Genomic DNA, 14613 nt, shown 5'->3' on the forward strand with positions numbered 1-14613 from the left:
AAACTGACAAATCAGCGATAAGTGAAAATTCGGCAGGATATTCCTTCAAAATCTCAAATATTAAGAAATCAAATTACATTAATTAAAGTTAAAAAGAGTGTATTAATTAGTGATAATAATGACACATTTCACATGACTTATATTTTTTGACAAACAGAGTCAAGAAGGTGCTGCCTACCTTCGATGTCTACCTCCTGGCCGACTTGCTCTTCCCCTTGACCATCTTCCTCCTCCATTTCCAGAGTACACAGCATGTTAATGAGTTCACTGGCTGCCTCTTCCACCACCATAGACTTGGTCTGCAAGAGTTGTGCCCCCTTGGCACACAGCATCTGTGTGTTGTCAAGGAAGTGGTCGACTGTCCAGGGCTCTTCTTCTGGCAGTTGACACAGGTTGGTGGTTGCCATCTCCTTGAGGACGGCATCAATCCTGAATTCTGTCACATCATGTGCCCGATCCATGAGTAGCTCAAGGGCCTGAAGATCAGCATACACCTCACTAATATAGTCCTTAATATTGAGAGAGGTCCAGGTAAGAGTGTTAAGGCCAGGATCAATAGTAGAGTCCACTTTCCCTGTGTGTGGCCCCATCAGCGCCTCGAAGGCTGTCGGGATCTTGCTGCGCACACGCTGGTTTTCCTGCAGCATCATCTGCAAAGCCTCATAGTTCTCCTTAAACTCTGCCTGTTTTGTTCGCATGGTCCGGGCCAGCAACGGAATCTCTAGACCCAGACGGGTCATGCACTCTGTCTCACGAATCATCGTCAGGATTTGGGGATCAAAGTTCACGTACAGTTCAGTCGTCTCTGGATGACGCACCAGTAGTGAGGCCTGCAGTCCTGACCTAGCAACCTCAACCTGTTATACAGATAGAAGTCACAGTTATCAAGTGATCCAAGAATCGTGTAACATGTGAACACAAAACAGTTGTCAACTACAATCTAATAAAATCATGTTGATGATGATGTGGTTGTATGAACTTCACCATCAATACAATAATAGTGATCCTTAAGATGCTGGTTCCCTGACCATGAAAAAAAAAAAAAAATGTGCTTAAATTTTCTACTTACATGAAAATTGTGATGTTACACAAGTTTAAATGTATATATTGTATGAATAGATCAAGTCCCTATATTCAGTTTTACTTTGAAGAAAATTGTTTATTTGATCATTGCTTGAAATTTGGACTGGAGTCTTATATTTAAGAATGTTCTGTGATCTTTAACACTGGTGTCAGACTCAGAACTTTTCAGACATAAAACAATCAGGCACTTAATATATATCATTGTTTACAAATGGAAAAGAAATGTAAAATGTATTTGAAAATTTGTTTCAAACATTTTATCATCAGTGATACGTACCTGTCTGAGCCAGCCGCGGTGGTACAGGACCTCAAACTCCAGCAGCACCTTGGCTAACTTGTTGTAGTTTTTGATAATTTTCTTGGCCTCGTTACTCTCCAGGAGATTTGTCTGTTTCTGAAACACATCCATGGGCTCCAGGATTCGGCGATACAGCTGACGGGCCCAGGAAATCTTACCTGGTGGAGGGGAACAAAAAATTTAAATTGTTGATATACCATAGTCATATTCATCTATACAATACATTTTATTGGCATATTAAGGCATTTTTCCTATAAGATGTGAAGCTGGTAGCTTTTTTAAAAAGGTTTTGACTTCATTAACGACATAAATGCATCAAACACATTATTTAGCGTTTTTTGATATAGTTTTACATGAGATATCAATCACTTCAGCACATAAATTAAGGAATGACATATTTTTTCTAGTCATGCTCTACTTTGTATATACCTTAAATTAATAGAAAATGTCTGTACTTTGCATAAACCATGAACTCGGTAACAAAACCTTTGTCATTTTTTTTATTTCATTTGAAAGACAAACATTCACTTTTAATAAGCAAACTTAATTATTATTTATCAATTTCTGAGAATTATTGGTAATGCATATCAATTTTAAATTGCCATCATTTTACCGATTAGGAAAAAATCGTTTCGTTCTGTAGGTCTTTGAGGTTGTCACATTGTAACCCAAAATACCAGTTGCTATAGCCTACCTGCTATTGGGGGCAAATCCCTGGCAACAGGCGGGTCGTTTTTGTTTTTCTGGTAGAGCTTTGATACCATCTCAATGTCACGGCCATAATGTCCTAGGATCCTCTGGTACTTCTCCGTAATTCCGAGGTTCGGCAGCTCCAGTCTTTCGAACCGCCTCAGTTGGACGATAGACCGAGCAGTGCTGCTGATCTTCTCAAACTTGCCGTCCATGAAGCCCATGATGTTTGACTGTATGCAGACAAATGTGATATACAAGCTAACTGATACCAGGGGGGAATGATAATCCAGTCACGTTAATTTTGTTTCTTTTAGACAAAATCAGCTGAATATTGAGAGAGCTGTATTATTGATATATTTGGTAAAGAAAAAGGGCCAATTTATCTCATGAAGCATGGGTTGAATAGCTATGTATAGTATGATGGCCAGATTAGTGGCGCTGAATTTGCGAGGCTTGACTCTTATCCTAAACATATACTGTATTACAGTATACCAGCAAATTTTCACTACAGTTTAACTTTTGCCTTTTTTTCCCTCCCCATTTAGGGTTAATTTATCATGACAGCGAATATTAGTACAACATGTATTATATGTGAAGGGCGAAATTAACACTATAAATTTAAGGCGAACATGGATTTTATCGGCAAAGGGCGAAAAATTTGACTGGGCGAAGGTTTCCCGGTATACAGTATTACAGAGTTATGGTAATTACACAGGATTAGTATAAGAATTTTGCATTTTCACAAATGAATTGTATTCCACTGTTACCAATAATACTGTATTACAACCCAAAGCCACTGCAGATGTGGTATGAAGTAACAGAAGGTAATAAATTACTACAGAGGCATATTCCCATCGTTTATAAATTTCATCTTCCTTGTAACGAGACTTCTGAACATTTTCTTTCTAAAGAGGTCGTACTCTTATTGTAGAGATCTATGTAAATTTTGATATAATTTACTGATTTTCCAATACACAAACAAAACACGAAAAGACCAAAAGTCTCATACGTACATGGAGCTCTGCCACCTGGCGTTTGAACTCATCATAGTCCATGTCAAACTCTGTTTTCCTCTGATCGAGGAAGTCATAGGGCTTCTTCTTCATGGCCGTCACCACAACTGTGAACCTGTTGGCCATCTGTTCTATACCTGTAAGACACAAGATCATGTTGACTTTCAGAGATCTGTTGTACAACAGGTCAAATGTTTCCATCTCTCTCTAAAAAAAAATTACAGCTGAACGAAGATCATTCATCTACAAAATTTACATAATTTCCCAACACCTGAACATGATTTCTGTCAAAGGAAAGTAAAATGGTATTGGCAGTCACAACATATTTGTGCAAAAATGCAAGTGAGATTGGGTCAAGTAAGCCAAAGATAAGTAGACCTGTGATTGGGCTGTCTTAACCTATCTATTGTTACCGTAAAATAGCATATTGTATGCTGTTCTAACAGCTTACCTTCGATCTTGGACTCCGACAGATGGGAGTACATAGAAATTGTGTCAAAGATTTCAATAATCTTCTTCAGCCTTCTTGTGAACGTGTCAAACTTTCCAAAAATGTACATCTCGGAGAACTCAAATGGCCGCTCATTCGGCATCTTCTCCAGCTTTTCCTTGGTCTTGTGGAAGCAGCGCTGGTACTCCTCGTTTAGTCTGATACAGTCCCGCAGCTTCTTGACCACAACGTCCTGTTCTTGTGTCCAGACGGTCTCAGTCTTATTACAGTTGATATACGCCTTACACGCTGTAATCATCTGATTGGTTATCTGTGAAAACAAAACCTCATCCATTATCTATACATCCACTGATCTTTAGATTTCTCTTCATTTTATAATATAAATCAACGATTTGTACATTTATTGCCATGCTGTAGGGATACATGAATTTTTGTTTACCTAAGATTTATCGTGTTTCAAAAGGGTGAATCCATGAAATCAAATCCATATTGAATAGCAAGTTAAATGATCACAGAAATCCAGAAGATTATAATCAGCTATACCTGTTTACAAATAAACATTAACTATGGTTACCTTGACGAAAAGTGATGTCATCCTCTCGGAGGTGTTGTAGTATCGGGAGATGGAGTGAATCATGCGGATCGCATTGATCAGGCCCGGAATTCCTTCTAACATACCCACCTGTCAACAGAAAAGTCATCACCGGCATGATACCCTGCTACATGTATTGAGTGACAATCTACATATATGGACTGACGAATGCTATTCAGCATCGACATTGTGTATGTACAACAATGCTGAGCTGGGTGAAAAAAAAGACACAATTTTTATTTACTTTATTTTTCATGTTCAAACCTTTTAATTTACTTTCTAGTAATACAGTATATTTGTTAGAAATAGAAAGTGATACCTTGATCTTTTTGTCTCATTTGCCACTTCGCTCAATGTGAACATATTTCAAGGTCTTGTTTTCTCTTTTCCTTATGAATTCCTTTATACATTTCCCTCAGTTTATCACCATACCTCTATATAACACCAAATATTCTCTGAACAAATGGTGGCAGTATAACGAGGTTTCACTGTAAGAGTTGATTCAGCCATTTCATATACTTATAAATTTCTTGTTTTTATCATGCTATATATTCCATGCCAAGTCTACTTGACAATGATTTGTATCATCAGCTTTTAGCACTTACAGGGTCACTGTTGTAGAGGGGGTCACAGAATTTCTCCAGTGTGTACAGGAACTTAACGTTATCCTTCGCCTCATTGGCCAGGTCTGTGATCCTCCTATCCAGCTCTTGCCAGTTCTGATTGGACAAAAACAAACATTAATAGAAAATTGCTTCAAGCACCGACTTTTCCAATATAATAGAGAAATTAAACATTGTCATCCACAATTAACTGGATCGGCTGTAACACGACCTTGACCTATGACCTTACCTTGATAAGTTTGGACTGTGAGGTGTGAAGGACACCCAGGACAGCCTTGACATTGGGTCCTTTGATCTGATCCAGGAGGTAGTTGAAACGTGACATCCTCTTTTTCCAGTGGTCGAGTTCAGCGCGAGGCCCAATGTCGTCAGCCTCTTTTCTCATTTGTTCACTCTCAGCCAGGACCTGTTCAAGCTGTTTGAGCCAGACCATCATCGTGTTTTCTATGCCCTCCAGGGCATCCGAGCTGTTAGCCACAGCCTGGTAGTCTGATGGGGTCTGGATCTTTGATAGGTCATATGTCTCACACTCATTCAAAGTCACCTTCTGTTCCAGACTCTCCTGGGCACCTGTTTAAAGTGGAGAAAAGAATACAGTCTTCACCAGGAGCTAGCAAAGTTCTCCTATACATTCAACAAAATGTTGGTCTTTTATGTCGCAATATTTCTGTCTCACACTTAACAACATAAGATGCTATTTTCTACTGGAAGAAAATGTATTGCGAAGAGAATTTTTGTGTTCATATCAAGTGCACTGAAGATCAGTATTGTTAACAAATCATTAGTATTATATAAGTATTTCCCTATCACATATGTATAGATTAATGACATCTGAATTCATAAGAGAATTGATGAACAGGAGAAAAAATCTTTGCATCAAGATCCATATGTACTAATACCCAGAGTACTTACCAACCAGAACTGTCACAAAGGAGTCGAGCACATTGAGAAAGTCCGTCCTGACCTGGGCCCCCGAGGGACTGCTCAGTTCACCCCAGCCTTGGTTTAGCTTTTTGAGGGCAGGAATAAAGATACTTGACAGGAGATGCTCCACAGCATTGAGCAGGCCACTGCCATTCTTACCCGCAGATACGGTGTCCAGCTTTGTAAAGTTGATCTCCTGTGTAATGTAAAGAACAGATTGAATTTTAACCATTGAGTAAAATGTGTGTTTACTTCAATACCCGATTGCCTCCAGTTTATAACTTTATCATTTTGATGGTACATTGTATTTCCATTTGTTTTATCTTTCTGATGGAATAAATTTTAGTTGGACACTCTTGAGTGCTTAAGGCATTTGTTTTTTCTGACCATCTAAATTGAAATAGCCACTCTCTGGAATTTGGTGATTACAAGCATGGTGCTGACAGTTGTTTGGTTACCTTGGAGATGTTTTGCTCAGTGATGGCTGTTCCATGGGGAGCCACCTTAGTAAAGATGAGACAAACACCACGGAGGGGGATGTCCCGGCCGTTAGTTACGAACACCTTAGGTTTGGAGGACTTTGCAACCTTGGTAGGAGGCGGCCCTACACGGTAGTCCACTGTAACAAACATTCAATTGATAAAGATCAAACATTGCACTGACTCAGATTTACTCTACAAACAGCAACTATTTTAGATTTGTAAAAAACTACAGCCCTTTGAATTGTTGCTTCAACAGTTGATCTTATATATATCAAAAGACATTATTTCTTGAAAAAGAACACAAATGTTTTCTAATGTATTAAACAATTGTAGTTTATTAATAGTATATTAAAACATTTACATGACACTGACTTTGGATAGGAGATGGAATAATGAAAGATAAAGATATACTGAGCATATTGCATAACAGCAATGATCAATGACCTTTAAATCGGTCTGACCTCCGGCTAGATCTGTGACAATTTAAGTTACAGCCGTTAAATCAGTGCCAGTTCATTTTGTGAGCCATGCCGGAGTATGGTGATCTACATACGGTAGAGGTGGCGGTTATTTATGCCAGTGGAAAAAATACCAAGCTCATGTTAGGAAATTTAAGTTGATAATAAGCTTCTGCTAAAGTGATATTACATTATTATAAAACTACAGCTCAGAAAAGAAGACGTAAAATTAAATGTTTATTACAGACAAATGATCTTCAGACGCCAGTTCATTGTCGCTATAGTTCAGGCAAAAATATATTACTGTACTATAAAAGGAATAATTTTGCCTCGAGTTGTAATTTTTACTTTTATTTAACATCAGAAATCTAATAAGATATAATGAAAAAAAATTGTCTGGTGTTTTTTACCCTTATTTATGGAAAATATTCGCCCTAAATTTTATTTTTATACATTTGAAAAAAATTACTTCAATAAATTAAAACTTTGATGTTACATTCTCCAGTAAGTTTTATCTTTAGTGTTTCTGTTTTTGAACAAGAAAGCAAATTCAATTGGAATCATAATAAATCATCTGTATTATATACATAGTTATCAGTAACTGGTAAATGAAAGAATCAAGTTGGTTTCAGATACAATTACTTATTGCCAGTACTAACCCAAAGTGATTGACAAACAAAATATCATAGACATTTCTTTCATAAATTAAGTATGACAGTTTTTTAATGACCTTTTTAATGATTTTTAATGACATTTCACAAAATATCATAGTCATTTCTTTCATAAATTAAATATGACATTTTTTTAATGACTTTTTTAATGATTTTTAATGACATTTCACAAGGGTACACATATACCTACACCTAACATAAAATCAATGAGGCCATTGACATGCAATATACATGTTCCATGCCTTACTTTAATATGTCACGCATGTCTGGGTCTGGGGACTGTTTGGAGACATACATCCTGAAGGTTTTGCATGAAAGTCTCGAGTGATATGACAAACAAATGTGTGTGTGTACTAACACAGACAGACATGTTCTTTGTAGACTGAATCGTTTACTTTGCTGGCTGACTTACACATGCAACTTAATCTAATGCAACATGCCACATACAACAAATTTGAACCATTTATAAATTACAACGCCGGCAATTCTTCCTAAATTAAGAAAACCATAAACAAACAATCCTTAGATTTTTTTTGTCTTCTTCTGTTTTTTCGATTTCATAATCAAAACTATCATGTAGAAATTTTCAATTAAGTAAATCTACTCGTAGTAAACTGGGTTTCATAGGAAAATAAATACAAAATTCCCCAAACCCCAAAGTATATGGGTTCTTGTGTTTAGCCTAATGGAATTTGGAGTTCTGGTATTTTTGTTTTTATATTTGTCTATGAAATCCAGACAACTGTGATCTACATTAAATTTATGAAATTGAAGAAAAATATTTAATGCATGATCATACTGAAGCAGACAACATTACACAAAGCAATATTTTTTAAATATTAAAAAAAAAAAAAAAGGTATATGATAAAATAATTTGAAAAACATACATAGTTAGACAAATACATATACATATATAGGTAAGAAATAAATATCCATCAGTTAGGAAAAATTACATCCTCGTTTTCAAAGACTACCAGGTAGTAAATGAAACGATATCAATCTATACGAGGACACATACAGAAATGTTCCGACACAGAGTTTGCTACATCTGTTACATAAACTGTCCTTCATACACAGTTAAAAAAATACACACAACCAGTCGCTGTAAGGTTTGTCGATAAATATAACCGTTTTACAACATGTTTCGGAAACAATGAAGTGATCCGTGGTAGTATTTTGCAGATATTTAAACGAAATTGACCGTTAGACCATGTGTAGGTATAGTTATCTTTCCTTCATATAAATTAGATCTCATTATAACGGCAACATTTGTCCAGCAAAATTGCGGCATTAGGGGTAGGCAATATATGGAGTGAAGCATAAACATAATGAAAAATTACATTTTGTTATACAATGGCAGTAAGCAAGGTGGCAATCAAAAGAGGGATATCATATCAGGGTTTTACTGGTTTTTTTTACATAAATTAAATTGGTATCATTCTTTAAAGGCAGTTAAATGGGTACTGGGAATATTTTTGAGTTTAATGGGGTTTTTTTCAATTTTATTTTATTTTTTATTTTATTTGTAAAGGAGGTACCAGTAGGTTTAGTATGTCACCAATGGGCTTATTCCTGGTCATTTATATTGAATCTGCATAATACTGTTTGTAAGGATGACTTCAGTTTTCATAAACATGATGTACAAATGAACAAGAAGTGGAACACGTCCAGTTGAAGAGTTCCCAGAGAAGCCAGCTTTAATTCCACCTAATTTTACCAATTTGTCTAAGTCAGAAAGAACATCAATACTGTTCAGTCTCTTGAGATTTCAAATATTATGGACAAAACCTTTTTTTTCTCTAATATTTCAAATTTCTTTTAATGAATAAATATTTTAAAGATTATTATAAAATTAAAAAGATGTTTTAAGTTCTCAAAAAATCTGTAAAGTTAAGTCGTTTTGTTATATTGAGTAAAAGCGTATAATACATGACTTTTTTTCTTCAAATGGTTTTTATCCTTAAAATTTTAATTGGAAATTGGTAGGTTTTGATCTCCTGATTGAAAATATTTCATTGCAGGAAAATTAAATATATTTTGATATACAGATTTTGATATGGTTGACAGAAATGGTGCAAGTATCAATATGTAAAATGAGATGCACGAAATATGATTTTGGTCAAGCTGGCGTCACTGTGATTGGGATAAGGTTATGTCCAGTTTCTGTACGTGATATCTGTGGAGAGGCAGAGAGGTGAATTATTATATAGCTATGCCCAGTGGTCAGTCTTACACCGTTCAGATATACAGAACCCCACCTTGACCACACCCTCCCAGCCATCCTACAACTGACCAACAGGTCTTCAAGGACAAATAAGTTTTCAAGGACAATTGATAGAAAGTTAGTCTCAAGTGTTTTAAAAGAATTATTATACTTTTACTTTTACAACAAATACTTTTCTTTTTTTTCTTTTTCAATTGATTAATATCTTCTGATATATTTTTCTCCATTCAAAATAATTCTATCACAAATGGTTGAAATGCTTTAGATTCTAAAGGTACGGTATAAGTCTAGGAAAATAGAGATAAAGAGTGTTTTGAATAGGCCAGAACAATATCTAATATTTTTCACACTTTTTTCAGTGATCCTACTATAAAATGGTAGGCTGAACATTTTGTTTCATGAAACTTAAAATATCAGCTATGTCAATGAATTACATATTCTGCAGACTGCACAGTGATCTTCGCTAATATAAAAAAAAAAGTAGGACTTCAGCTTCAGACACAAAAAGTATCTAGGAAAACTGTACTTTTCTACTTCAAGTCTACATTATGTCATTACAAAGTTTGATATATTTGAATATGCATCTACTAAAGTCTTTAGTTCAGAAGTAGAAGTAAATAGGGTTAATGTTAGATCAATAAGATCAATAAGGAAATCTAAAAGGTCTTACAAATAATCTTGAAAAATAATCTATCTTCAAAAAATTTTTGCAAGTCTTTCAGTACCTTAAGCTAACACAGAATTTTTAAAATGATTATAAACATATCCTTATATATGTATATCCAAATATTTCTAAACATTTTCCGCAGGTTGGTAATTTAAGCATAAAATGTATACATATTCATATAGCACTACCAGTGAAACGTTTCCATTCCACTGGCTGTGCTATATGAACTTAAATACAGTATATCCAAATGCAAATGGATTTATGAAGTCTTTTGAATGTTAAATTCATGAGAAAAAAATTAACCATGTTGATATAACCAACAAAAAAGCATCTACTGGGAGGCTGTTTCGTGAGATTTGTTTTGTTGAGGGTGAAAGCGCTGAGAGATGGCTAGAAGAGTGTACTGGTCAGGGCTGTAGGTGAAGTAAAGATAAGGGTAGAGTAATACCGTGGCCTTTAGGTTCTGGGGCGGCATGATGTAACTGAAATCCAACAGACGCTGAAATAGCACAACACAATATTAATATGGGCATGGGTTCCACAATATACAAACCAGAGTGTAGGTACATCAAGGGAGATAACAACAAAGGGAGGTAATAACAAGGGAGGTAACAACAATGGGAAGTAATTGCAAAGGGAGACAATCTTATAAATAATAGCAATAAAATGGCTTTCATTAAAACCTCTCAAAAGGTATTTAATACTTAACACTTAAATTTTTATTTGGTCATTGATTCTATATCATCACATATGTTAAGATATTAATAAATCATTATTTAATTATTATTTTATCAACTATTTCACTGTGGCATGAAAGACATAAGCAGATGTAATAATCAAGTTATTTAAAATTTGAATTTCAAATTAACTCAATTACATTACTGGATGTTATTACAAGATTTTAAATTAGAATTCACTGAAGCATAAACTGTTTTTGTAAACTGCATAACGTAGGTAATAAATTATTAAGCTATTGTGTGAAGAATTAAATTATCCTATACCTGAACCCTGTGGATAAATAATACAGATATATAATTGTAAAACCGAACACCAATTTTGTGTAGTTATTATAAATGTTTAAAATGTGTTTTTTAAATAGATATTGCGCCTTAGCCTGTACAGTCATGACTATCCCAATGTTACCAAGCAAGAAATACAAATAAATAATTCTTTAAAGATTAAGCCCGGTGGTGTTGAAGGACCCACTGAAGGCTGTTTTAACAGGAGCCTTCTATAGACAACCTATAAGTAGATAGAATACTATTCAATTATTCGCAATAGTATCCTTCCAGTGGCATCAATAATTGTAATATAACTGGCATTTAAACACGACAGTAAAATACTTTGACGTTGATAATAAAAATTATTTTGACCTGATTTAAATTCTCCGATAAATGTTGTAACCATGACGAGGAAACAAACACTAAACAGGATCAAAGCTAACAGTTTAAAAGTCTCGCGAGGAATGCAAACATGTAGGTTGTATAACTTACTCTAAACTTTGTGGGTATACAATGTTGTTTTGTTTAACACTTACGACCCAGTGTTAAGTACTGAGAACACACCCTGGCCAGATCTGACAAAGACCACCAGTGTGTTTGTATAGATTGTTATACCTTGGTTAATATTAGACTTTCATCAGTCAAACATTTACAGGTCATAACATATAATATGAAGGTATATTGAGGATTTGTTTCATTTTTCAAACCGTAAACTTAATTTAAATGAATTAAAAGAAAAGTCTAAAAGATTTCCTTTTAATTTTTTATATTTTTTTTCAAATCTTGAAAATTTTGAAATTATTTTGAACATTTAAAAATTTGAAATATTGAAAATTTGGAAATTTAGAAAATTCTTTTGAAACATCAAAAGTATCACACCTGTTTTTAAGAGCAACATTTACTTATAAGCAATGAAACCATCACAATATGGTTTCTGCAATTTTGTTTGTGGGTATATTTATAAATGTAACCCAATACCAATTCAGTGCAATAAAAGGGACACAATAAAAATAATAATTATACTAAGTCAACTAAATTTATGTTAACTACTAAATAATAGTAGATACACATTTAAAATCTAAACATGCATAAAATGTTTTGAACTGTACATGTTAATGAAATGTTAATGTTTAATATAAATATATATGTATGTATATACACCAGTGCACCTCGTGTGACCAACTGTGATAAATTTAACATACATTGCATGTTCCTTATGGTGCGTGGCTTCCTCGCACTACGGGGCTCTTCATACAAGTAAACAACGTCACCATGTGAGATCAATCATTTCAAATCTTTTTTTCAAGTAATGAAAAATGGAGTTTTTTGTTTATATCTTAAGCTTTGAACTTCAGTTAAAGAATATTGATATGAAACTGTGTTTCGGTACCTTGATGGAACTCAAGTATTCTGTGTCCTTACATCTGACTTAATTTTGACAGTAGATATATATATGTTTTAATCATTTAAACCACGTGAATAAAGGTGTATACATATACACCAGAACCAATTAATCTCGTGTTTTTAGCATTGTGTTACAGGCCGATGAAACAGTATATGCTATATATACGAAAATAGAGCTTGTAAATTATTGTCCTGCATTTAATTATATATCATCTAAATTGATTTCTAACCATGACAAGTCAGTGCTTGAAATAATAGATTATCTACAAAACAGTTTTTTAAAGTTGGTTAAGGTACATTTCATCTTCCAAATGTTGATAATGGTGTACCCTGTTAAACCTCAATTCTATAACTTCAAAGTGATTTTAAACATTTCGTGTTTATATGTTATTACCAGTAGCTACGTCTATAAACTACAAAAACGTACTAATCCTTGTCTTTCTTGATATGTATCGACTATTTCATACATAGCTTCCTGGTCTAAAGCCAGGCTTTTTAAGTCTAGAGATAAAAAGAAGGGGTATGTTGTGAAAACATGTTAGTAGATAATATAACAAAATAACATATACAGGAATAGTTATCAAAACAACAGTGACTTCATTTGTATTTAAAATACTCTATATTTGTTCTGTGGGGTAATTGGCCTAAAACACACACATCTTACAAATCACGAAATGAAATAGAAAGAGACAGGGACAGGGGCAGGGGCAGGGGCAGGGGCAGGGGCAGGAGCAGGGACAGGGGCAGGGACAGGGACAGGGACAGGGACAGGGGCAGGGCAACAGGCACAACAGATTCACACCAAACTACATCCATTTCAAAATGTTCCAGGGAAGAGGTCAGGAAGGTCATGTATGGGTCAAAAGGGATTACAAAGGACACTGACAGGGACAGAGAAGAGTCCAGGGGGACTTGGAGATGCCTTGTTTAGATGTTAGTATAACTTTAAAGGTAAAAAAATGGGACACACAGTAAAAAAAAAGGTAAATCAACTTCTAGGTAAAATCTTAATGTTCTGAATTTATTTCTGGTGTTACACTTTGCTCATGGTGACAACTTTACTGGTGTGACACCTTCCCTGCATGGAGTAATCTCCCTTGATTGTTACTCACCACTCTCCTTTTCCTCTGGTTCTTGGTAGTAGAACAGAAGTTGTGACATTCCATTGGGCTGTAAGAATTGGTCCATCATTGTCAGCTGTGGTCAAACAAAAGACAAAGGTCAAACTAACTTGGGACAAAATATTTGTCTGAATTGTAAGTTTTTTATCATTACATGTATAATACAATGTGTAAAGAAAAACACTCTATGGCACTTAACATTCATATAAGTTAGGGGGGAGGGGGGGGGCCATGCTACTGAAATCATATATAGTCTAATCTGACACTCTACGGGGAACAGCATATTGGTCAGATGAACCTGTTTAATCGGGCTACCTAGGAAACATATTACATAAAGGTTACCTAGTATTTAAGACTAATGTAGGTGAATATGTAAGAGAGATCACCTTACTCTACGTAATTGTCAGGAAGGGAGATAACCTGAATACTGTACAATTAGAAGAGGAGGTAACCTCAATACTTTGATGTCAGAATGGGGAGGTAGCCTCATTAACATACTATCAGAAGGGGAGGTAGCCTCATTTACATGCTATCAGAAGGGGAGGTAGCCTCATTTACATGCTATCAGAAGGGGAGGTAGCCTCATTTACATCCTATCAGAAGGGGAGGTAGCCTCATTAACATACTATCAGAAGGGGAGGTAGCCTGATTTACATACTATCAGAAGGGGAGGTGGCCTCATTAACATACTATCAGAAGGGGAGGTAGCCTGATTTACATACTATCAGAAGGGGAGGTGGCCTCATTTACATACTATCAGAAGGTGAGGAGGCCTCATCAACATACTATCAGAAGGGGAGGTAGCCTCATTTACATTCTATCAGAAGGGGAGGTAGCCTCATTAACTACTATCAGAAGGGGAGGTGGCCTCTTTAACATACTATCAGAAGGGGAGGTAGCCTCATTTA

The 14613-nt window shown here is 35.2% G+C and overlaps 1 protein-coding gene across 6 annotated transcripts in view; it reads right to left on the reverse strand.

Annotated features, from left to right (window-relative positions):
* LOC110453606 (dynein heavy chain 5, axonemal-like) overlaps window positions 1-14613 on the reverse strand; it is a 114157-nt gene that overhangs the window by 42578 nt on the left and 56966 nt on the right. For 4 of the 6 annotated variants that reach the window (XM_021502614.1, XM_021502613.1, XM_021502615.1 and 1 more), the window contains exons 3-14: window positions 13697-13781; window positions 10628-10678; window positions 6136-6296; window positions 5666-5873; window positions 4983-5323; window positions 4736-4849; window positions 4113-4220; window positions 3539-3848; window positions 3088-3224; window positions 2076-2304; window positions 1361-1539; window positions 179-857 (exon numbers count right to left, since the gene is read on the reverse strand). In XM_021502614.1, coding sequence (XP_021358289.1) covers window positions 179-857; window positions 1361-1539; window positions 2076-2304; window positions 3088-3224; window positions 3539-3848; window positions 4113-4220; window positions 4736-4849; window positions 4983-5323; window positions 5666-5873; window positions 6136-6296; window positions 10628-10678; window positions 13697-13781 — 2602 coding nt within the window. The remainder of the gene's footprint in view (window positions 1-178; window positions 858-1360; window positions 1540-2075; window positions 2305-3087; window positions 3225-3538; window positions 3849-4112; window positions 4221-4735; window positions 4850-4982; window positions 5324-5665; window positions 5874-6135; window positions 6297-10627; window positions 10679-13696; window positions 13782-14613) is intronic. The other 2 variants (XM_021502616.1, XM_021502618.1) reach the window with 1 other exon arrangement.

Source organism: Mizuhopecten yessoensis, unplaced genomic scaffold, assembly GCF_002113885.1.
Source record: "Mizuhopecten yessoensis strain PY_sf001 unplaced genomic scaffold, ASM211388v2 scaffold7473, whole genome shotgun sequence".
NCBI lineage: Eukaryota > Metazoa > Mollusca > Bivalvia > Pectinida > Pectinidae > Mizuhopecten > Mizuhopecten yessoensis.